This window comes from Rhamphochromis longiceps, linkage group LG14, assembly GCF_057381845.1.
Source record: "Rhamphochromis longiceps isolate RC_006_pf linkage group LG14, R_longiceps_female_GT1.1, whole genome shotgun sequence".
Lineage (NCBI taxonomy): Eukaryota > Metazoa > Chordata > Actinopteri > Cichliformes > Cichlidae > Rhamphochromis > Rhamphochromis longiceps.
The window spans coordinates 3,337,881-3,363,616 of NC_140570.1; the positions used below are offsets into that span (position 1 = coordinate 3,337,881).

General features: G+C 40.0%; 1 protein-coding gene across 3 annotated transcripts in view; it reads right to left on the minus strand.

The window, feature by feature from the left end:
• Positions 1-25,736, minus strand: part of bcas3 (BCAS3 microtubule associated cell migration factor) — a 319,882-nt gene that overhangs the window by 279,565 nt on the left and 14,581 nt on the right. For all 3 annotated transcript variants that reach the window (XM_085379388.1, XM_085379386.1, XM_085379387.1), the window contains exons 7-12: positions 22,463-22,535; positions 9,129-9,236; positions 8,968-9,044; positions 4,827-4,903; positions 4,145-4,228; positions 1,862-2,032 (exon numbers count right to left, since the gene is read on the minus strand). In XM_085379388.1, the coding sequence (XP_085235514.1) occupies positions 1,862-2,032; positions 4,145-4,228; positions 4,827-4,903; positions 8,968-9,044; positions 9,129-9,236; positions 22,463-22,535 (590 nt within the window). The remainder of the gene's footprint in view (positions 1-1,861; positions 2,033-4,144; positions 4,229-4,826; positions 4,904-8,967; positions 9,045-9,128; positions 9,237-22,462; positions 22,536-25,736) is intronic.

Sequence of the window (25,736 nt, forward strand, 5' to 3'; positions counted from 1 at the left end):
AATATTTATATTTAATGTATAATTTTTTAACTTACTAAATTTATTAATTTAGCTTAATTTTAATTGCCTTAACAAATGCATCAAAGCTACAATGGGATTAAAAAAATATCCCCAAAAATATTAATGTATTACTTCTCTAAACAGGGCACAATAACCTGAAGACCATCTGTAACACTAATAATGCCTTTTTGCTGCATTACGCCACAAAATTGTAAACCACTGACAGCTAAAGTGAATAACAACAACTTTCTTGTTACAATAAAATAAACAGCAACAGCCTCTCCAAGCATCTCCTCTACAAAGTGTAAAAATTATATATATTAAAAAAAATTACTCCAAAAAATACGTCCAGAAAATGAATTTCCTACAGTCTTAAATCCAGGACCTGATTTAGCATGTGGTGCATTGAGTCAGCCTCGAGCTTCATGTCAGGTTGCAGCTGCATGTTTACAAAGTGTCTCTGTCACCAGCACGGCCAAAACAGACAGAACTCTGGCTAAAAGCTCAGTTGTTAAAATATGCAGCATATCTAACTCACACCTTTAGGTTAGTCGTGCAGAGCCAGGTAAAAGAGACTGAGTGAGTCCAAGCCACCAAGCCTGCTTCTTGCCAAGCCACAGAGGCAAAGTTTTATTTACCTGGGACATACATGATGAGACCAAGGAAGCAAAAAGCCCATTTGCTGTGTGTGTCTAAGCAGTAACTTTCTATAAAAGTCACTTAAACAAGGCTGTCAGGTGGTAACAGTGAACCCAGTTTTTTATATATATATATATATATATATATATATATATATATATATATATATATATATATATATATATATATATATATATATATATATATATATATATATATATATATAAATCACAATTAAACTTATTTAAAGAATACTTTGCAAACAGCAAACAGTAAGACAAGACGAAGCAGGAATGACTTTATGTTGGTCCATCCACTGAATCTAGTGTTGTTAACTTGTGACCAACCTAATATACAAGCTGGTGACAAATGAGAGGAAAACCAACATAAATGTTTTAACAGGGTGTTTTTCGCTCCACAGCTGCTTGCCATGAACTGCAACAGTGTGTGAAACTGCAGGGATGAACATCGTTCTTCCATTTAATCTTTTGGCCCAGTAAGTCATAGCAGAGGTGTTTGATTGGTTGAGGCCAACAGCATATTATTGATATAATGTTTGTACTCTGTGATCTACTGAAGGAGTCTTTAGCTTGAATTCCTTGCCTGCTCATTTATTCCACAGACGGAAAACAAGACATATTAAGAATTCTGCTGTTGCTGGTGTTGCATTGTTTATTGCTCACCACATTAATAATGTGCATGGCCCCATTTTCTTTTTTTAAGATGCCATTCCTCAGTGAATGCAGGAGGTGCTCACTTTAATGGATGTTGTAAGACTGTAATGGTCAGTTTTGTCTTTGTGTACTGGAAACCCTTCAGCAAATTAATAGGAGACATTATCCTGCAACTCAATTCCTCGGATGAACACAATGGCAAAGCATCATAGACTGTATATAAAAGATAGTATCACTGACTGGTTTGTGAAGCACCGGTTTAAAGGGGTACCAACCATTTACCATAGAAACCCAACTACAGATGAGCAAATGATTGAATGTCAAAGCAGTATAAGAGTTTACCTTTACACTCTGCATCCACTCGACTCTCTCAGCACGAGTGTTTAATTAAACTACAAGACACGGAAGGCTTGTAGTTTAATTGCAACTGCTGCAATGAGATATCTCCTTCGATTTGAGGTCAATACCAACTAAAAAAAGCATCACAGTTAATACTAATAAAATGTAGTATTTTAAAATCATTTCAAGCAGCAAACAACTGAACTGACCTGTCCTTCTCCAACACTGTGTGTGTCAATAATGGTGACCACACCGGGGTTGTGTGGGCTGCGACGGCTTGCACTGTGAGATGTGCCCTCCTCGTCTGGAGTGCTTGCCGGTATGGTGCCTGCTAGCTGGGTCACGACTTTACCGACCATCGTCAGACCTGTTTTTAAAGTCTGAGGAAGAAAGAAAAAAATATATAATACACACCTGATGTTATATATTCCCAAGCAATATATTCTACATCTATGTGATATCTTTGGTTTGGGTTGCAGTGCGCATACGTGCTTCTGTGCATGGGTGCATGTATACAGCATGTTCACTTGATGCCGGCTGATGGCTCGCAGTGCTGATGACTTGACTGCAGCCATAGAAGACACGTGCGTGCGCGGGAGGCTCCTCTGTGTCCGCTTAAGGCCCAGCCAGGGTGTCTGCCTCAAACACACCTCTGTGGCTCGATTGAGGGAAATGGATAGTGCTGCTTAAGTGGAGTCTATCTCACCTACTACACTGTCTTACTCTAATGGAGTCCAGTGTGTGTGACTGTGTGTTTGTGTGTGTGTAAGCACCAAAGGGGCCCCGGAGAGCCTAATCAGGCATTCAGACTAGGCGGCCCTGTCAATACAGTGTGGCGCCTTGCATATGTTGGGTCTGGGGATCACCCGCTGTCTCTCTTTGCCACTTGACCAGACACACTAACAGTGGATGCTACGTGCATGCACTGGGGTGTGTGTGAGTGTGTAAAATGCAAGAAAAGCCATCAATTATTAAGTGAGGCGTTTGGCTCCTAATTGATCAACACTAATGTGTTTTCTAATCACTGCAGTTGTGGAGTTCTTAGTAGTCCAAACAGGAGTTATTGATTTCCTAGCGCGCAGGGGGGGTTTGGAGGAAGATCATGCCTCAGGGCTCACAACACTTACACACGCAGAGCTGATGTTACTATCTAAACACGATACAGCCTAATCTTTATGTGAACGGTCTTTCTTAATTATACACCCAGGAATGACAGGCAACAGGACTTTTGTGCTACATAAATTCCCTGTAAGACAGAAAATTCAGAACAGCCCAGTCGGTCAGCGCCACTGCCTTCTCTCTCTTTTTTATAAACAAAAGCCATTATACTTTAATGCTGCCCCCGCCCTCCTCCTTTTCTGTTCCCATGTCTCTGGATGTCAGCACTAAGAGCCAGCGTGTCGCGCCACAAGCCAAAGGGAGATACCTTGTCATCCATATTGAGATATATGGTCCTAAACGAGGAGAGGGCGGGCAAGCAGACTGCCTGTCTGCATATCAATACCCCCTGCAATTGTCAACCCATCACCATGCTGCTAATCTGTTAGAAAGACAGTTGTCTTTTTGATGTATAGCCTTGTTACCCCACTAATGAGTCATCTTCGCACTAGCTGTGAGATCCACGTGCTCTTTGGAATCAATTAGCCCTTCTTCTGTGACCAAGTGGAGAAACAGACTAGAACCATATGAGGAGCTAGTTCGTCTGCACGTGTTAGCAAGTTGCTTTATTGGCCCAGGATTTTATTTCACCTGGTATCAAAGAGAGCGCTGCTGGCTGTTAGTGAGCCATCTTAGAGCCACTTCCCCATGATGCTGACTGAAACAAGACCAATGAAGAGAAACAGATTATAGTGGGAAGCGGGAGATCAGCAGGTTGATGAAGTGTCTCATAAGCTTAGCCACAGTCGGCCAGGCGGCACAGGTGGATCCAATGTCAGCACATTTACAGATGGTGCCGGCAGAGCTGGAAATACCATCTTCTGTGCCGTTTTATCTGAGTGTCAAGCTTACCGTAGGACGTTCAGACTGATTACAGCCATATTGTGAGAACGTGAGTATAGTTTTGAATGTAGTTTTACATGTTCATAAGAACTCACATCTATCTAATAATTAATCCAGAGCAACGTCTCAGTTGATTCGCTATCTAGAACCATAAATTTTAGCTCACGAATGCCAATCTGAGCGTGTATGGACTTTGAGAGGAGATAATGTAATGTTTTTTATCTGAAATACACTTTAAAAAAATAATAGCCAGACATGTTCTCCTGTGCATTTCTTTTATGTTCACACCTATATATAAATAAAGCTGTGACACATTCAGCGTACTTCTCCTGAACACAGTGCTTTAGAGAATGCCATTTAGGATGTTATTTATTAGGATTTTTTATTTATTTACTTTTGAGGAAGAAGAAGAAAACCTAAGAATCTCGATGAGAGAGAACGATAACACATGTAGAGAAAAACAGTTAAATGTGTGTTTGTACATCACTTACTTTGGCAGCGTTGATCACTGTGGCGGTATAAGACTGTGCATTGTCACCACAGGCTCCTCCACGAGACTGGTGACATCTTATCAACTGGAAAAAAGGTAGATTTACTAATAAACACAAGACGTATAACGGACGTCCGAGGGAGATGAACGAAGAGGTAAATTTGGGAGAATTAACCCAGATGCAGGCATTTAAAAGGTTTCCCTCTTCACTCTTTAGAGGAAATTGGTGTTGTCGTCAAAGACAGGCTGCACGACCAAACAGCCTGCTCTGATTAATTTCATATACAATATCACTGGAATAGCTCCGTCCCAGTATTACTCTTGAAAAACTAGATTTGGTCATTTCTGAAAATCCGTAGGCACAAACAGCAGCCCCATCTGTCAATTACTTGAGTGGGCCAGCACCAAAACACTACTTCACATTAAAAGTATTACAGGATGCACAATAGAACATTCTGGTTTTTGTAAATACTTAACAATCCCATTAAACAGAAAACTCCAGTACATCTGCTGATTTTCAAAATGTTATCATCTCTAGTGGACTCTTCTTGGAATGAGTTGTTTATCCAGACAGATTAAAGAGGCAGAAAATAGATAAAATGCATTTTTTTGGATTGTAAATATGTCGCTTCTCTGATAAGGCACTTCTGCACTGGATGAATATGTGTGTATGTGCAGACTACCTTGTTCTCAGCATAGGCTAGCCAACGGCTTCCCAGAGCTATTGGATTGAGGCTGGGGCCGGGGCAGGGATAGCAGCCTGGAAAGACACAATGACGGCCATAAGACAGTGAGGACAGAGACATACAGAAACAGATATGAAATAAACTAAAAAAAAAACAACAAAGAAAAACAGGATTGCAGACAAACCAACTCATGCTCTTTTACTGCTTTTTTCAGGTCAATTTACCTTTTTAACTAATAAATTTCTAATAATGGAGACAGCTGGTGCTTCAGTTCAGTCCCTGCCACTCAAAGACTTACGATTCATCTCACTGTCAATAAGAGCAGGCTTACAGTCAAACAGAATATTTAGAGTGGTGTGGATTATGTTGATTGAAGAATTGAGTCCAATTTTACAACTTGTAAGAAGATTTTGCACAAATTAATCAATACAAGTGTGGTCAAGTGACATTATTAAGACAGTCTATACCTTTTTGAGACAATCTCTTATTTAAGCTACTTTGGTAAGTAACCTCATGACTGAAGGTCTGCCATAAAACAGGAACTCCTCCCTGGAGAGTGTCTGAAACCATCTTAAACCGCGTGTTTGTGGGGAGTTTCTTGTTTTGGAAAATAAACGGGAGTCTGATGAGGCTGACGTGTCTATATATGTGTGTGTGTGTGTGTGTGTGTGTGTGTGTGTGTGTGTGTGTGTGTGTGTGTGTGTGTGTGTGTGTGTGTGTGTGTGTGTGTGTGTGTGTGTGTACACCCAGGATGACCTAATGGAGACTGGTACCCAATAAAATTGAAGATGGATCCTCTGGTGATTGACCAACACAATAACCCTTATGGGGATATATACAAACGCACAAACAGGATGACACACGTGTGTTGTCATCACAGATTAAAATAGTAACCAGTGCTGAATGACGAATAAAACTCTTCACAAACGCTAAAATCGCATATTTTTCTCTTTTTATCGATGTAGAAGTAAACACTGGCACAAGTGGAACGTGTTTTAACCAATACCATATCTGACAGGAGTTTGCTCTTCAAGACAGAATCAACCAAAACCAGGCCTGCATGTGCCCGTAAACAGAATGAAGAAATTATTGATTTCATCATAAATATCTTTAAATGTAAGCAGACACAGACAGTGACAGTCTCTCCTTCCCAGTATGGCAAACACACAAAGCAGCAAAATGCTGATCCAGTGATGATCTTTTAAAAAGGTAGGTGTTTGTCTCACACGTGCACAAACATGCAAACACACTTAGCTGATGTAAGTGCACAGAGGTGTGGGGCAAATGGCTTGCTGACAATAATTTATTGCTCAGGGAGCAGATGAGGTGGAGGCTTTAGTGTACTGTGTTGGGGAAGGAGCCGATAGGAGGGTCGGTGGGAGTTTTAGGTGAGTCACAAGGGTTGCTGGTGATGCCAGAGAAGGTTTTTTTGCCCCTCCAAGGCCAAGCAAGACAGAAAGTGTCTGACATCCTGGGTGGAGAGCATGTGACTAAACCAGAAGAGGGAAAAGACTTGATGGATGGATCGGCTGATCTTTCTTCTCCGATACTCCCAGTTTTTAGAAGGTTCTTTTTCCTTCCTGAACATACAGGCCAGGTTTTCACCCAAGCCAGCAAAATCCTTTCTGTGAGACACAAGATGCTCAGTCTAAACTATTTGTTGCATAAAAAAACAACAACATTTGAAAAATCCCACAAAGATTTAACATTACAATATAAAAAATGTTTTTGAACAGGTGTTGTTTAAATAAAATTGAAACTCCTCTTTTCACAAGAAAGTGAAAAATCACTTTCTTGCAATCCAAAAGTGCACGAGCACACCTGGTCAGTGTGCGTGAGGTCAATAATGCACATGCCTGGATTTTTTATGCAGGTTTTAAGGTCAAATATTTGAATGGCTGTTGCATCGTTTTGGCTTTACACTAAATGTTTGACTGCTGGCTGCTTCATCCCACTATTATGATTCAAATTAATAAAGGACTCATCTGAAATCTAATTAGCTGAAAAGCTTCTACAAACATCCATCTCTAAATCTAAGTATTATCTCTAACGTGCCCACATAAAGTAAACATTTTGTACAAGCAATTTCAAAAGAGCTCAACCCAAGTAAAAAAAATCCCAGATTCGGGGAAATAAATTATAAAAAAAAAAAAAAAAAAAAAAAAAAAAAACACATGATGAAGAAGAAAAAGCTGAATGTGACAGAGATAGAAACAAACTAATGAACACTGAATACAAACTGTCGATAGAGGAAATTCAGAAGCTCTACTCTCAAAATGTAAAGCGACTTCACCTGCTACAAGCAAAAAAATGTGAATTTCCTGAAAGTGGCAAAAAAGAACAGGAATAATTTTAACAGAAGAACACATGAAGAAAACCAGTACTCGCCAATTTTGCTGTGGCATGCAAACACAGGTTGTAAAAGACAACCTTTGTGTTTGAAAAGACGTCTGCGACAAAGCTGCATAGCAGCACCAAACACTTCCATGAGCAGTGTGTGGACAGCATCACGTTTGAGGCTGGGCCTGAATGCCTCGGAAACATTTACGAAACAATGAACTCAAAAGTATTATTAAGACATACATGTGAAGGTCAGGGCAGCAGCACATGACCAAGTGTGTTTTACTTAAAATTTCCAGGACTGATAAACAGTAAGTCAATTAAAGACTAACGTTGAGGGACACAGTTCGAAAACTTGCTTCCAGTTACGTTTTATCAGAAAGGGAAAACGTTTGGTTTCAAACGCATGTGAAAAGTAGTCGTCGTCTTGTTTATGAATCCTCAAACGTTTCCACACGCACTTTTTGTAAAAACACATTAAGGACTACGATTGTGAGTCGTCCCATTCAAAAGCCAAACAGGACTGAGCAGAGGGGAAAGAAAGTTTCTGGGGCTGAGCAAGCACCAGCTAGGAGCACACACACCACTCGATGCAAAGCAAGAACATAAACAAGGGACAAACACTAAGTGCTCATGAAAACATGACATGCCCACCATCACATCCCTGGAGAAGAAGAGCACATGCAGAGGTAGAATTGCTCATCCAAAGCAGATCTCCCCACATCACAGGACCCTTTGTTTACTGCTTTTATGGCCAAAACAGACCAAACGATGTTATGAAGAGGAGGCCCCTGCATTCAGAAACGATTAATAACTATTGAATATGTTTGGTTTCCTGCTGCCCAGACGCTGATAGGGAAGGCAGGCAGACAAAGAGGAGACACATTAAAGCCAGCCAGTAAGGTCAGTTTACTCCAGTCAATGACTTAAGTAGACAGCAATGGCCTTGTAATACAGTCTGGCATTTCTTTCACAGACTCCCTGAGCAGAGACGGCAGGTACAGCCGGGAGGATGCGAGGGCTGTGTCGTAAACAGTTTTCCTGTGCTGAGCTTCAAATGAAGGGTCTCACCATCTTGTCTTGATAAAAGCAGTTTAGTCACAATGCGATGCTTAAGAGGATTCCACTCCAGCAGGTCTTGGTGGCTTGTATTATAATCAATGATGTGCCTTGTATTTGTTTGGGTTGTGTGATGCGGGCATGACAGACTCGCTGATCATGTTTGGAAAGATTAAGTTTGAAGAAAGAATTTTACGTGACTGGCACTGTTTGTTTGTGCTACTACACAAAGTACAGGGCTGGGGTTTGGCCCCGTGTTTGATAAATACATATTTCTACAATAAAATAATGACAGGCCACATGTGACAACAATCATTCTTGTTTTTGATGTGAAAAGCAATTGATTTCTGTAACCTATTAAAACCTCCCTCTCTTTTTTTGCCAGATTATGTAGCAGGCTGAGAGAATTGAAAGAAGACGTATTCTATGCATTTTAATGTTTGTCATTTCTTGTCGTTCTCAGAGAGTAGCTTTGCATGATTCACAGTCGAAAAAAGCAACACTTATTTGCCTCATGTTGGGTTAGTGCAGCCGCTCGGCTCACCTCAATCCCAGGTGAGCTCTGTTCTCACAGCTAGAGCCGAGTTGATACACAGCAGTAGAAACCAGAGCACCCAGAGAACGGAACAACCACTCTTTTCCAACTTTATTATTTAAAACTTTTGCCATGTTCGATATGAACAATTACCCCTGGAGCAGTAAATAAGCATTATAGGACTCATGTGTTTAATATTCTTACTTGTAACAAAGAACTTCTTGGTGAATGTGCAGCTGTCAAATGCTGCAATCTTCTCTTGCAGGCTCACAACAAGGATACTGTGAGAAGGAAAAACCATTCATGTGACTACATGACAAAAGTCTTTTTAAATGCATTTACTTATTCTGTTTAGCCAAACTCACTGTTTGTTGCAGTGGAGGTCATAGATAGGCGTCTTGAACTGAATTGATTTAACCATTTCCCCCGTCCTTAGCGAATACAGGTCAGCGCAGCAGTAGGGGGGGCTCGTCCTGGAGAAAAGAAAAAAAAAGGGCAACATTTTTAAACACCATTAATTTTAAAGTGTTTGAAAACTTTATGAACTGATAATCTAGTAACCACTGATAAAACACTGGGACTTCAGACTTTCACCCAAACGCTTCACTTTTTCCATTTGTAACTAAACTTTAAATTGTGGAAAGTAAAGCACACTAATAACATGCTTAAAAAAAGCAAAACACACCTGATATTCTTTGTACAATGAAAGTTACTACTTTTTCAAAAACTGTAGGTTTCTTTTCTTTCACCTTTCAGTCCCATTCATCCCTTCATCGCGGTTGCCTAGGTGACCCTCTAGCAAGGTCATATGTCAATCAACAATCTTCTCTCTCACTGGTAGTCTCATCATCCGCTCATCAATCATGGGTCTCACCCACTTCTCATGGCCCATAGTTATTTTGCCTGAAGTCACTTCCAGCGTGTGTGCAGTTTACCAGGTTTCCAACAGACACGAGTTTTCAGGTAATTAACAGAATTACATCTGCAGGAATGAAAAGTCCTGTTTTCTACTTTAACTTTGTGATTTTGGTGGTCAGTTTTTCATTTAAGGCTTTATCACTGAACTTGTCGAAACAGATCTACTTTTTGGGAGACCAGCATCGTATGCATGATTCAAAGTAACCAATATAGGTGGCTTATATAATCCAAAGCTGCAGGATTACTACACAGAAGGCTTAGCATGAGCAGCATGTTAGCAGAGCTCCTCAGAAGGCATTCGGGCACTGTTGTCAGCTTTAGGTCACGCGTGTTTTGGGAGTGCTCACAGACCAATCACACAATCGTTGTGATTACGTGCATTAATGTATGAAAACAAACTTGAAGCACAAAAATTTATTTGATTTCCCGACGTCCCACTGCCCTGCACCTTCTGGGAATCCAGAGTAAAGGGGAGTAACATGAAGGGCAAAAGGGGAAATGCTTTGTCATGAAACACATTTACTAGAAGCCCTTCTATCAACACAGCAAAGAAGAGGGGTGTGTAAGGGAGCTTATCCAACAGCAGGCAACGGCTGCTAGAACAGGAAAGTTTAGACATAAATCTTAATCAAGAGACTCCCCTCCACTACCCCCCGTCCCTTGTGCCCCTTCTCTGTCTCTGCGAGGAACGCCTCTACTGCTCTTCCATTCTCTGTCAACCTTGGCAGGGCCTGTGGTGCCGTGTTGGCTGAGGATTCAGGGGTGAACTGTAGTGTTAGTTTTGTTTTTTGAGCCATAGGACGAAGTGCTTTCAACAGTCCATTTAGTCTGCTTGTGCATACTAAGTGTAGATACATACCTCATCAGTCTCAGCATGGATACTTTTTGGACAAATGGAAGGCAGTGATTCTAAAATATAACAATGACTTTCATGGCAGATTAAAGGGAAACGGTGTGATATAAAACTTCAAATTCTGTTGAATGGAGTAAAAAAACAAAAAACAATTAAAAACATGTTACAGAGAAGCACAAAAACAGCTGCACACTAGCACTGATTATATCAACATTGTGAAAGTTAGGTGAAGAAGGAGAGTCGACATGATCGATAACATCCCTTTACTGATGAGTAGAGCCAGTGGAAGACACCATTAGGAAGTGGCTTCAACAGCAGACAGCTACTACCAAGTTACAGCAACTCCCACCGAGGGAAATCTGGACATTATTCAAATGAAGACATCATTATGGAAAGACCTTCATCCATTACAAGAGACAGATGACCTCAGCCACGTTGAATATTCCAGCAGCACACCCTGTTCTGACCGACTCCTGCGTCAAGGTCCGTCTGCCGTGCCAGTCTTCACTATTGCTTTTCTTCTTTGTCTGTCACTCTGATTCAAAACTATCGCACAAAATAAACCCACTGTGTAATATACCAAAGGCAAACCATGGAAAACATACATGACATTATCAGGAGACCCCAAAAAAGCCATTTACAGATAAGGAACAGGATCGAGTGTGATACCTCTAAAGTGCCTGTTTATGAGAATCAGTGGGTCACAGCCAGCGAGGGCTTTCAATTTGTTATAACCCTTTACTCATATGAGAGCGTTGATGCATCACAACAACACAATTTACAGCCAATAATCATGCAACATGTTCGCAATGACTAGCAATGCTAACATCCTAATGTTCACTACAACCACCACATCAGTTTAGATGTTAGCATCCTAACACCAACCTATCAGCACCAAGTTCAACTGCAGGTGAGCCTAACATCCTTTTTGTTGGATGAAAAGTAAGGAAACAATGTTCACAAGACTAGAATAGATGTAGAAAATATAATGTTAATAGTTCAGAGCCTTGCTGTGATCTTTCACTGGTGCCCAGAAACTGCAGTGATGTTGGTGTGTTGCAATAAAAAGATTCAATAATCAAATGTGTCTCTGTAAGCACAGGCCCTTGGAATATGCCCACCCTTTATTTGATTGACCAACGTACCTTGTTACCGAACGGCAGAGCAGACGCATCAAGGCAAAATCTGAGCAAACAGTCTATTATGTGTGAACTGATCCAGCATTTTTTTGTTAGATTCTTCTGCAGCAACACCTTCATCACTCTAGTCTTAGTTAAGTAAACAAGGCTGACGCATTTTTGGCACAATGCTTTTGGCACTCTGAATCCATCCATACCACGTTTTCCAATGCAGGAAGTGCTTAATGGACCTGGTGATAGAGCACCCAACTTGTCTTTACCCCAAACAGCCTTCTCTTCAGCCCTCCTCTTCTCTCATTTCTTCCACCCTGGATTCCATGGTTCTTATGTACACTCTCGCTGTATTTGTGCAGTGTTTCACATGTCTCATGACTACTGGGCCATCATTTCAACTTGAAAAATCCTGCAGACTGATATTTGTTGAAGATGTGTTAAAGATGGAAGAATCTCAACAACTTGTTCATTATGACAAGCTGGAGTGCTGCAGAGATTAAAAATGTAGATGATGTTTTCACAAACTTGTCTAGCCTTTAGCTTCTTTTTATGTTATACAGTGCACCCAGAAAGTATCCACGGTGCTTCACTTAATCCTTTACAACTAGTAATAGCTGTAAAAGTAGCAGAAGCAGTAAGAAGCAGATAGTAGCAGTAACAGAATTTCCCAAATATGGAATAAGTAAAGTTTTCCTATTTCATAAGTGGTGTTTTAGGAACACAATCCTGTGGAACACTCTGTCAACATCTGTTTAAAAATCAGCTTGGACAGCACAGACACAAACACGACTTCACCACTCACTGCTAACACACACATGCACGCACACTCTCGCAAATGCACATGTGTTAGGTAAGATCAGAGGCACTAAAATCTGACATGCATGTTTTTTTTTCCTTAACACAAACAAAGGGAGGAACACACACCCAGAGATGCAAAATGAAATAACTGCTGCAACAATACCCAGCAACTATCTTGATGACTGATACAAGAGTGAAACTCTAAGGGAACATTATGTGTTACACATCCACACACGCTTACGCACAAACATTTATACACACAGGTACATACTAACGTTCTTTTGTATATTTCCGAAGCTAAACAGCAAAGGCGCCAAGTGAGAAGTTGGGTCACAACCTAAGCCTAGATTTTAAACACTGTCTCAAGACTAAGTGTGGACTGTGTTTTTCTGCCTGGATGCTAACCCAGCTAATCCAAGTGTGTTCGTCCCTCCAGTGGCTCCTGCCCCTTTAGGAAGACAGAAGATGTGCCGTGGAAAAAGTTTCTAAGAATCCCCGTTTCATTTTTCCATCCTGACAGTTAATGTCTCCGTCAACATTTCAATGGTGCTCGCCCTGCAAGTACAGCGACCAATACCAATCAAGAATACTGGCATTAAGATTAATCCGAAAATTTCGCTCAACGATAATTTACTTTCAGGCGGCTGCATCATTGATTTCAGCATTATCAGAGTCCGATCAATCCAATTCAAAGCTCTATCCCGAAAAATGGGCCCCTGGAATTGATTCAAAGGGACAATGATAACCCACTGTTATAGAATCAAAATGGCACAGGGTTCAATTGTTTTGCTTTTGCAGTATTTTAACAAATGACCTAGTTCTAATGGAGGCAATGTGGGGTCAGATGTAATAAGATTTCCTGATGCCGGGGACACTGGGGCGTAGGTTGAAAGCAAGGCTAAATCACAATTATCATTATGGATCATGGCGGGATGTCAGTCCTTGCACATGTTAAGGTGACGCCGAGCACCATTGCCCAGCTCAGTAACAGGCCTATTATGATGGCCCTATTAGATCAATGTGTCAATTACTATTACTCAAACTGGCCCTTGGGTCTGAAAGGATATAAAATGAGGGAGATGGAGGAAAAGGGGCTTGGCTCATTTACTTCCTGTGACAGGACAAGAAGCTACTCCAAAAATTAAGGAGAAAATGTAAAGGGCTTGTCAGATACAGAACTTGAAAACGGCAAAATGACAACAGAACATGGTTAGAGAGAGAGAAACTACATTTCTGTTAAATTCGTCTGTTGTGGGATACGATGGCATAAAGAGGAGGACTTGAGTGTCAAACTTTAGTATTTTTATGTTCCAACCAGAATGCCAGCCTCAGACACGCTGTGTCCTTCTTGTGAAACCGAGTGAAAAGTTAGGGGATGAACACAGTCGAACAGTATTTGTTCTCTGGGGAGCATTGGGAACATCTACATTTAATGTCACAGCAAAGTCGCTGAGGTATTTTAAACCAAAAATGTCAACATGATCGCCAAGGCTTTTAGTCTGGGGAAGAATGGCACAGCAACCAATTTACCAATGTTTCTATGATTGTATATTTAAAATAGCATTTTAGTCCTTAAGAAATGTAACTTCTTTGAAAAAAATAGTGTCACCATTGAAACTACAGTACGAGCACCTGTAGGCTAGGAAGATCAACCACATAGAAATTGTAAGACTTGAGTTGCGGTCAGTTTGGGACGGTCCAGAATTTTCTGAATTTAAATTGCTGTGGGCATAAAACAAGTACAGGGCAGACTTGCTGAATGCATAACTATTTCAGATGGTCTTACAGTAAATGCTGGCTGCTTGGGTCATTTTTGTCTTCTACTACTCTGCACAGTGCCACATTTATAAGCATGCATTTTAATTTTAGATACACAACGGTTTACAACGGTCATTAGGGGCTATTATGGATGGCACGTGTCTTATTATTGTGTCATTACTTCCTCCTGGATTAAACATACTGACATCTGTCACTTTTCCTTTGAGGCAATCTGCACACGTCTTTCCATGAATGTGAACTTAAACCGGGAGATCCAAACCACAAGATTTCATGTGACTGTAGAAAGCATAAGATGGAAGCCATAGAAGGAATTAAAAAGAAGGCAAATAAATTAATTTACAAGGAAGGGACTTCACCACATTTCCTACTGCTGCAAAGTTTTACAAGCTCCCCAAATATAGACGACAATTACATAGTGTGGAAATGCTACACAAATACAAGCTCGGTTTGGGAAGCTGAGTCTGCTTCTGCTGAAAGATAGAACTCTGATGCTCCAACTGCAGACTGTAAAACTTCTGAGGAATGGGAATCGTAATCTCACTTTTCAATATTAAAACCAGAAATTTAGGATCAGCCTTGCCAACAGACAGCAGTTTATGCCAACACTGAACAAGTACTCAGAGCTCTCCTCAGACGTTTATTCTAGGCAAGATAGAAAAGTGTTCTTGACAATAAACTCTCTTAGAAGCTACAGTTTCCACTGCTGTTGTTGTAAAGGAAAAGAATTACAGGTAAATTTGGATGAATTTTAATTTAGTTATCTTTTAAAAAATGTCCAGCTGTTTGCTTCCATTAAGAAAATTACTGTTTGCATTACAAGCTTTCATGAACGATGCATTTAAATATGCCAAAGATGTATTGGAGTTGGAGACCAACCAGTCCCGCCACCAGTCGACCTGCACAATTGTGTTGTCATCCAAAGTGGTCAAGCAGAGGGTGTTGTACACTCAGCCTTTGGGTGACTGCTTGTAATCAATTATCAAATGCAAAAAGATTTTATGTAATCACTGGGCAATCACTGATTTTTCCTAGTCTCACATATGTCATGTTTTTAAGCTAGCACGACTAAGACATGTTATTTGATGTACAGATATTTAAATGAGATATTATCAAATGTGCAAAAAATTATTTTAAATTACAAGAAATTTGTATTTTCCACTATTCAGAGAGTAGTGGTGGTGTAGGAACAGCCTCGAATGTTCTAGTTCACAAAAAATTTGGAAAACAATATAAAAAATTTTTGGCCTATTGTATCTCAACCAAAATCTTGGACTAGCATAAGACTTGCACTAGCCTCCACCTGCATACGCACCCCATTTACAGTTGTAGTCAGAAGTTTATGACTTTAAATATGACTTTTAAAAAAAAGAAGAAATGGGTGCACAATTTGAATTTATTTAGGATTTTCTCTCATTTACACATGGTCAAGTACACATACCGGCTCGAACATATACATACACTTAAAACTTTTAATTATTCATGCTGAAGGTTCCACAGTGTCTTTTAATTTGACAAGGCCAAAGCTTATTCTCGTTAGTGATCAAGATCATGGATGATTACAACTTGCAGTTTCCGTTTTTGTAGTTTTTCTCTTTCCAGTCCAAAGTGAGTTTTACTTGACCAAGTCGAAAATCAACACCTTAAAGCTCAACTGAAAATTGCAGCTGCCCATATGACCAAGCCAAATGCCTTCTGGAAAGGACATTTTATTTACAGAGAAGACAAAGATTGACCCATCTGGCCACAATGACAAGAGGTATGTTTGAAGGTGAAGGTGAAGCTTCAAACAGAAGAACATAGTACCAACTGTCCAGCATGGTGGTGGTAGCATTATGCTGTTTTGCCAGTGGTACTGGTACATTGCAAGAGGACTGCCTCCAAATTCCTTAATTTCACTTCAAATCAACAGCTTGATGGCTTAAACCATACAACTGGGTGGTCCAACGTGAGAATGATTCCAAAAACACATCAAAACTGGTCTTTACAGGGGTAAAGCAGACTAACACTAAGCTTCTAGAATGGCGTTCCCAAACCAGTTCCCAACCAGTCCAATGAACTCTACCAATTCTGGCAAAAAGAGTGGTCAAATAACCCGCTAGAATTACACCAGAAAATTGTCAATGGCTACCAAAAGCATACTTGATAAGGGACACTTAACAAAATGTTATTGGGTGTATATGTATATATATTTGAGCCTGTATGTATACTTATGACCCTGTATGGCGCTAAAGAAATTAACAATACATACAATAATTCTAACAGTTCAAAGAAATCATTAAAACTCTCAAATTACCATGACATTTGTCCCCATGATGAGTTTATGTAAAATTCTATATTTATGAAATCAAAGGGAAAGAAAAGAAAAACTGCAGTGCAACGTTTTTTTCTCTACTCCTCCTTATTTGTTTTCTCTTATGACTCTTATTGGCTCTCTGCTGAAACCCAGAGCTCCCCTTCTCCACACACAAATACTAGCCACATCAGAGCCTACTGGAGGCCTGGGGGAGCCACAGTGATTCCGGCAGGCTGGAGGCATTAGCAGGAAAGTAATTAGGGTAAAAAGTTCAACCACAGCTCCATGTCTGCCAGAAATACATTTCCTCCACTATTTAATACTTCACATAATAATAAGAATAATTGCCAGCATTTTGAAAACAAACTACCCTGTGTTTGTCCATGTGTATTCATGTACAGGCTTTTACTCATTGTTAGTGTTTATGTGTTAAAGCATACTGCATTAGAGTGAAAAGTGCAGCTAAATAGATAACAAACCCATTAAATCTGACTATACTAGCTACAAAACATTTTTAAAAAAACTCCTACAAGTTTGTGACTCAAAGATGTGTAACATTAAAAGCACAACAATGGGGGAAAAATCAACATGGGATTTATGTATATGCACCCAATAAATTCAGCTTATTCTTTCTTTGACAGCAGTGAAGTGGGTATTAATATTCATTACCCAAACCATGGCTTGCATTAGATCCCATTTTAACCTCATGTGCCAATTTTCTGTCTATGTTAAGTGGAAGCACTTGACACAAGAAACATCTGGTCATACAGCAGTTCTTTCTTCTGCTTTGACATCTTAAAGCTATATAAGAAATGTGACGTATCAACTTAGGCCGGTGTTCAACTTTTATATTTTTCAGAGCAAAACTTTTCATGACTATTTCATCAGCTCTAAAGACAAAATTACTTGCTAGCATTTAGTAAAATATATTTAGTGCAATAACTCAAAAAGTAATAATTAACTTTTTAATCTTTGTTGTTCTGCAATCAATAGACCAATAGAAAAGCCTGTGTGCCCTATTAGTCATAAAGGCACAGGACTCCTGTTAAGGGAGTGACAATGAGCTGCTGGAGGCATATAAATGCATCACAATTGGGATGTAATAGTGGCTGGTGCAATGCCCACTTACCAAAAGTAGTACAGGAAAGGGAATCATAGCCAAATCATTGGATTCATAAATATCTGTACAAAATTTCACAGTAATCTAGAAGGTGGCTGCAGGGAAGGACATGCTGGAGAGATTATGCCACTCAGTCGTTATTAGTATATTTAAGCCTGGGCAGAAGTGGTGGATGGAGATTGCCATCTCTACAGCCCCATGTTTATCATGGATGCAATTTTTGTTATCTTCTAATCGGATTATGTAATCAGAAAGTATGTCTCCTCCAACATCTCAGGGAAGCTTCAAAGTAAAGTCATTTTTGGACCTCTTTTAAATATCGGTAGAGATGAGACTTCCCCAACTTCATAACTTCATTACTTACAGCCATAAAAAGGCATCTGATTATTTTTGCCCAGTTAAGCCTTAATCTAAGACTGATAGCGAGCCCTCCAACAGTGGGTGTTACTTAACAGTTAACATCTGGAGAAAATTACAATAGTATTGCAATATACTTCAATCTAGAGGAAAGGAAAAGTTTAAACTTTAGTAAAATAAAATATTAATTGCTTTGACCACAGGGGCCTGGCTTAAAGAATGAAGCTGTGGTAAAAGTTTGAAAAGTCATTACTAATCATTCAGCCTGTCGGCTGTGTTTATATGCACCACTTCCAGTACTACTGAGTATAATCTGACTTCCTATTTGAAGGAGGAAAACTGGCGAGGCAGAACACATTTTCGACAGACATAAAGCAGACATGGAAGTCAAAATAAACGTTCCACAGTGAAGCCTGAGCCCCTGAGCTCTGCCTATGCACTGCACAAGTACGTATGTGTGTCCACATGTGGGGCAACGAAAAAGGGGAAGTGAAAGAACAGATTACAGCTACTCTCATTTCCACGCAGGAGCATGACAAAAGTGTCAGGGAACAATGTGATCAAAATGGTTTTCTCAGTGGAGAACATGACATTCCTTTCCACAAATTGAAGGCCAATTTTGCCAGCCAGGGCACAAGGAGGACTGTGGATTGTCCTCTGGGCTGACACGGTGTCTAAATACTCCGATCATCTTGAACATAATTGATACAGCTTTACCGCAATTTTGATGCAGGACAAATTAAATACGTTCACGGCAGCATCCACCCTCCAGCTAAGATTGGACAGCACGTTTGTGCGCATGGTCATGGTGTGACAGTGAAGAATACCATAACCTCATGGTGGATAAAAAGCATCACTTCTCCAAATCCCTTAATCTGGTGGCTTGTTTTATACAAATGCTTCACGATTTCCATTTAATACACTTTAGAAAAAGGATACATCCGGTGCACAGAGCAAAACCTGTCATGAAAATGCACTGAAACACTTAGTGCTTAGTGCTTCAATGGGCTTTTGCCATCAAAAGTGTTTGTGTGGGCTAAGTGGAATTTGTTGCCTCCAACCATGTAGTTAATAACCTGTGATATTTCACTAAAGGATTTAAAGCAGATTAAATGCAAATGTGCAGGAGGATGAAATTGTGTTTGCTGTACATTTACTTTGGATTTTGCATGGCACTTACTGTCAGTGTGAGTGGTGGGAGGAGGCACGCTTCACCCAACCCTCTGTGTAGCTTTTTAGGTTTGTTTTTAAAGTAACACTGCACCACGAAACAGCACCTTATGACTTATGGGAAATTAGAGTTAGGTAGTAGAAACTGAAATCAAAGCACATCAGCTTGCACCGATAATTTGCATAGTTTGATGCCTCAACATTTAAAGATGAAAACTATATCCATTTGTCAATGTGTTTTTCACATTTATTGTGCAAGCATGGCTTATTTGCTTGCCCAATCTCAACAGGAAACACTGGTCAATCGCTTAAATAGGGTTAAAAGGAGCCATATTTATGAAGGTGACTACTTAGGGTCATGTGTGTTGTGCACGTTGTCTCTGAACAGCAGACTAATGTGATCAACCGATCATATTAGATGAGGAAAATGTTGCCTTGGTAACCATAAAAATGGACATGTAGCTAATGTCATGAAAAGGTCACTTCTAAAACAGACCATGATTTTTTTTTTCCAAGCCCCTAACTAAGTGCTTCTGTTGGCTAATTAAGCTGTAACCAATAACAATAACATCAATTTTTTTTTTAAAAAACAACTTTGAATGACTTTTAATAACCACGTGTGATACACAGACTCTAGTCTCTTTGATTGACGTCTTGGGTGTATGCTCACTGTTGTTCCTTCGATTACCTCACCCGCCATTTAAGGGCTTTTTGTTAGGAAAGCTTTTAACCATCTGTCCTTCAAAGGCGTAAGCACGCAATGTATACGACACATGGACACGTCTATAGTGGCACTAAAATCCATCCGTGTCGTGCCTCTAGGTACTAATGCATTTATTGTCTAAGTATTATTATCATGTTTAATTTTTGTATATCAAGTAAAAACAAAATACACCATTTTATAGATTTAAAAAACAAAATAATTAAAAAAAATATCTCTCAATCAAGTTAGCTGTCAACTGACAATTATAGATTTAAAGTGAACTGATGATTCTGTTGTTCTAACATCACTACCAGACATTTTCAGCCCCATCAGCAACACATAAAAATACTTATTTGTAATATAAATAAATAACCTACACAGCCTAGTGTGTAGCTTTTTTTTTTTTTAGAAGAAAAACACTCAGCAGTGACGCACAAGAGGAGTGAGCAGTGGTGCAATGCATCCGCCTTTTGAAATTGGCGCTCTTTTTAAAAAACAATATAATAAAAGGGCCGCTTGAGGTGGGCATTCAGGATGTAGAACACTGTTTACTGTTTGACATACTGTACAACCCTTCAAAAAAGCCTGTCCATGGCCTCAGTAGTGACTGTTCATCCACGTGTATTAACTAGAGTCTAGAAATAGCCCGTGCAGTATTAATTCTGATGGTGAAAGAAGTCTATATTGAGGGGACCACATCCTCTCGGCATGTGGAGATGTTGTGAGGGGGTAGATGGAGGTTGGAAATGTCACTCCAGAGAACAAAGCACACTTATTCATCACTGAACTTTTGCCCAAGATATGTGTGCACTCAAACACCCGCAAACAGTTAAGTCGCCTTGGTCTTTCCCATAAAATTTCACTGAGGATCACTTTGAGAATACTAATACCTGTGGATGTAATTAAAACGACTGAAAATAATAACAACAGCTAGAAAGGGAAGGAAACTTAAATCTTTTCCAGAAATGTGAGCAGACGTACACACCAAGGTCTGCAAGGGCACCAGCAGTCTTTACTAATTCCTAAAGCCCTCTGGCACTGGTACAGAGTGAAAGGGACGCATATGTAGCTTTACTGTCAAGAAAATCACTGGATCCTTACATTGTTTGGACTTTACATATAATCCTTTCCATTGATAAAATTATGTTGAGTGTGCCTGGCTGGAAATCCACAAGTACAGCGCTTTAGCACACATGCTTTTTCCCTTCTCTGGTTTTCCTTTAATTTGCAAATCTTGTAATCTAAGCCTAGAGCTGACTGAACCGACTTCTAAACCAGCACTGCTATAGCAGCCAAGAGTCCAATCTGTTTTCCATTTAAGTGTCAGGACGGCATCCTTTTTGGTGGTTAACAAAAGCTGTTATTTCAAAATGATTATATGCTAAAAATTGTGCGAGGACCTTAGTAAGTTTATGAACAGGCCCGATGGAAAGTACAGCGCCGCACCCGGAAGCTTTTTTCCTTCTTGTCTTTGACCAAAGTGTTATTTACCGAGCACTTCTGTAGAGGGAAGGACCAGGCTGTGCCATTCAGCCAGAGGTCAGGGTTTCTGCTTTTCAACACAGTACATGTTTTCAGCATTAGTGTTGAACGACGCCTGGGTGATTTGCCAAACCGTCAAAACGCTGCCTGTCTCAGTGTCAGTGAGGACATAGGAAAAGCAGAAGCAATGGCAATGGCGTCAGAGAGACAGTGGCGGCAGTTCCTGGAAAACATCAAGAAGGTGGTCTCCATCGAGACCCAGCTGAAGACAGACTTCCTTATTTCATTTCCTGGGGAGGATATATTGAGTTAAATTTTGTGTTGCTCTGGAAGAGCAGCATAAGTAAGTGGAAGAGGGGGGAAGAAGGGAGGGCACAAACTGGGTATAGAGAAGGGAGTGCAAGATGCCTCGGGGTCTGTCACTTTTGAAGTAAGTTTTCTTGCACTAAACAAAGACATGACATTCCCAGGCCTAACCCTAACAATCCCAGGCTTCTGCACATCTGCTCCATCACCCTTCTCCCAGCCTGTGGGGCATTCAGGTACTGCTCGCATTCCAGCCACACTGCCACTAATAGTCACTAAGCCCACATGGGTGGCTCACCTCAAGTTGCATGTGAAGGGTTCGTAACAAAATGTTGGGTGTCCTTTGATGCCTCTTATTTTTAAAAATGACTTTCAGATGGAGCATTTGTTGTCCTTCATAACATCACCGAAAGTAAAACACTATTGGCAGGTTTTAAAGAAAGGACGGCTAAATCCCATGAGACACAGGTTGCTTTAGTTTCTCACTTTCCAGTAAGTGCACTTTTAATTAGAAAGTAGATGCCTGTCTTTACTAGGCAAAGACAGAGCTTAACGGGCATCTAGTCTTTAAGTTTAAGACGACATTATAGAACATCATTTTTTGCCCCTCCACTAGTTAAGCTGTCAGTCACTTATCGCACAGAATAGCACAACATTATAGCAGAAAGATGTGAATCTATAATTCATCACTTATAAACAGAGGGGAAGCAAAGTCACTATTTTGCATTGCAGTTTATGGGTGACCGACAGGAAGTGATGTCAGTTTTATAACGAAGCCTGAACTCACCCAGAGGACCCCGTGCTCTTGCAGACCCCAAGGAGGGGCCTCTTGTCAGCAAAACTGTCCAGCTTTACAGGACCTGAGGAGGAAGAGGAGTCAGAGGAAGAGCCAGATGAGAAACAGCAGAATCTGCACACAACAAAGAGAGACATTCTTTACCAAACATGTGAGGGCTCGAGCACTCCCCACCCTCATACAACAGGCAGGCTATTACCATGGCAGGAAACGTGCTGATTACATTACTATGGTTGCCCCATAATCCAATTATGGTTGCAAAATATTTTTTGATAAATGGAGATTTTTTTTTTTCCATCCAAAACATGGAATCACTTAATTTAAAGACTTTGTTTGCTAGTCTCTACTGATTTTCTACTGTAAATTTGAGCTAAAAGAATAAATGAAGCTTGATGTAAAATAATAAAAAAAAAAAAAACCCAAACATTTTTGTTCCTCCAAAAAAAAGTTAACAAAACTCAAAAATGATGGAGAAATCTTACTGAAAATGCAAAGTCCAGTGGGCATGTGAAAAATGAAGAGAAATCATGCTGCATTAAGTATTTCTGATCCCATATTTTCCCTAATTGTCTCATTTTTGAAGTTTGGCAAAGGATAAGGGGACTGAGTGGATGGGGGTGCTTAGACTGAAGAAGATGTTACCCTTTAGAGGACTGTAATTTGAGGGTTGACAGTAATCAGCCCAAGTTCCTGTGGTATGGCATGAGAGCAAACGTGCCTTCCGTACCAGCCTTTAACACTACCAACAGGATCCTTCTCTCCTTTCATGTTTCTGTCATCAGTCAAGATATTGAGCCGGAACATAAATATGCTCCTTGGAGACTTGGTGAATGGCACATTTAACTAAAAAAAGAAAACATTCTGGGAAGATGCATAGAGCAACTTTGATTTGATTAATATTGCAATGAATAGTAACAGAAACAAGTAAGTGTATGTTTAAATAATACTATGACATCGCCCGAAACATCAGGCTACATATTAAACTGCATGGCATTTCCTCTAGCATGAAGACCAGAGAGCATTCACAAAGTATCTCCTCAATGCTCATTTGTTGTCAGACAGAGAAGTCATTGCTTCATTTTCCAAAACAACAAAAGATCACAGCTCGTAAACGAGATGTGGATAAACGCGTTTACTTCCTTTGGAAAACCAGCTTTTCCTTCTCTATTCCAGGAAGGAGGAACCTTTCCTTATTATAATCAACACCTATTTTCAGGGCTTTACGAGTCCACCCACCCACAGCCTCATATCCCAGACAATTGGCCTTTTAATGGCTCGCCACAGTGCAACACTGTTTGCACCCTAACAGATTACAATCAGTGTCCTTCCCTGCAGTGGTACAATTCATATTTATTTTCTGCTGAGAGAATTACTCCCCTCATGTGTCGGGGCTATCTGCTGCTTCTTATTACTGTGGTTTGCTTTTATCCACTTCCAGCACTCCTCAAAAGCTGCCATTGTGTGTTGTTGAAATCTGCCAAAAGACTGCAACATAGACGGCGAGCACAAAGACCATTTTCTCACCGGAAAAAAAAAAAAGCCACAAACCATCTTTCACAGAACCGATTGACACCTGCAGGGATTAAATTTAAACGTGATGTCTGTAAAGAGTCTCATCAGTGGAACAAGTCGACCATTTGCACCATGACTTTGAGAATATGTGAACTGCAATTAATACTGCATTCAACCTTCCATGAGTGGAACCAGTGCCACATTTGTTTGTCATTACTGGGACTATTTCACTTACATTACAAATGAAATGAAATGCTTTAACGTTGTTTGTAATTCAGGTCATATAAAACAGCATTAGGTAAGCAGATCAAACGTGCATTCACAGAACATCATGGGAAATGTTTCCTTCCAAAAAGAAATGAATCTGAAAGTACTGTTCAATATACTGATTCACAAAAATTCTCATTTTCCTCCTGCATTGTAATTTTCATTTGGACCACGCTACATTACTCATAAAAGCAAATTGTGAGTAATGTAAATCACAAAATGCTGATTTTGAAAGCTTCTATTACACTTTCCAAATCTGCGAGTCAACTTTAGGGTGAGTGACGGAAATCTCCCTATCAGATAGTAAGAGAGGGGGTCTATGCAGGAGGCTCCGCGTGCCAGTCTGTTTTTTGTCCTTGAGGAATTTACACTACAACGCACTAATTATGCATGTGCATGCATCCAGGTGGTGGATATGGAAGCATTTCACACGTCACTTGGTGAAGCTACAGAGTGTTATTCAGGTGCTGTTTGATCGCTTCAGATGCCAGACTGCAGTTTCTATGTGGTTTCCTTGCTGTACTTAAAGTTCATCTCAGGTTGAAGCAGCCACTGTGGTCTGTGTGATCTCAGCTTTTACATTAAGCACTACGAGCTTTCTATTGTTGCCCTGCAACAAACTGGCAACCTGTTCAGGGCGTACCACGCCTGTGGCCCCATGTCAGGCTCCAGCTCAAGACCCTGAATTGGATGAGTGGACGAAAATGTTTTTCTTTCTACTTCCTTTTTAAAAAAAATAATAATATTCACTAACTTTTCTGAAATAAAGGTATCCAAAAATCATCATTAATAATGAACAATGATTCTTTTTCAATGTTTGCTAAAAGAAGATTTTCTGTGGCATCATTTTGTAGCAATCATCCTTGTCAGATTACCGCGGCCCGTGTGTTACATTAATGACATAATACTAACGCAAATACAAAACTCAAATTTGATCAAAATGCACTTGGGATACCCTTTGTTTGGCTAAACTCTTCATGACAAAAGGACACCAATGCCTGCATTACTAGTAATATGGACTACTGACTGAGAGTGGGCTAACAGTAATCATAGATTTACGACAACATTAGGATGAGGAACCAAGGAGCACTCTTTAATTTTAATGATATAGCACCACTTAAAATGCCCACAACCCAAAACTACATTACAATAGGCCATCCAAAATTTAATTTTAAGTGTTGACCTTGGATGCTGAAATCAAGTTAACCAGAGTTTTTTTTTCCAGGACAGACATTTCCGAATTATGCTGAAAAGACACTTCAGGAGACTTGCAAAGGAAAAACGTTTAAATGAACTTCCTCCACATCCCTGTGTGGTTTCAGAAGAGACATTTACTGTTAAAAAAAAATCTCAGACAGCATCTGAAGGTGGCACAACACGAGCTGAGATTTTATCTACTACAAGGTATAAAAGCTTGTGTTTCACAGTTGAATGCAGCTTCTTCTGACACAGATATGTAGATGTGGAACTTTAATACCACTGATAC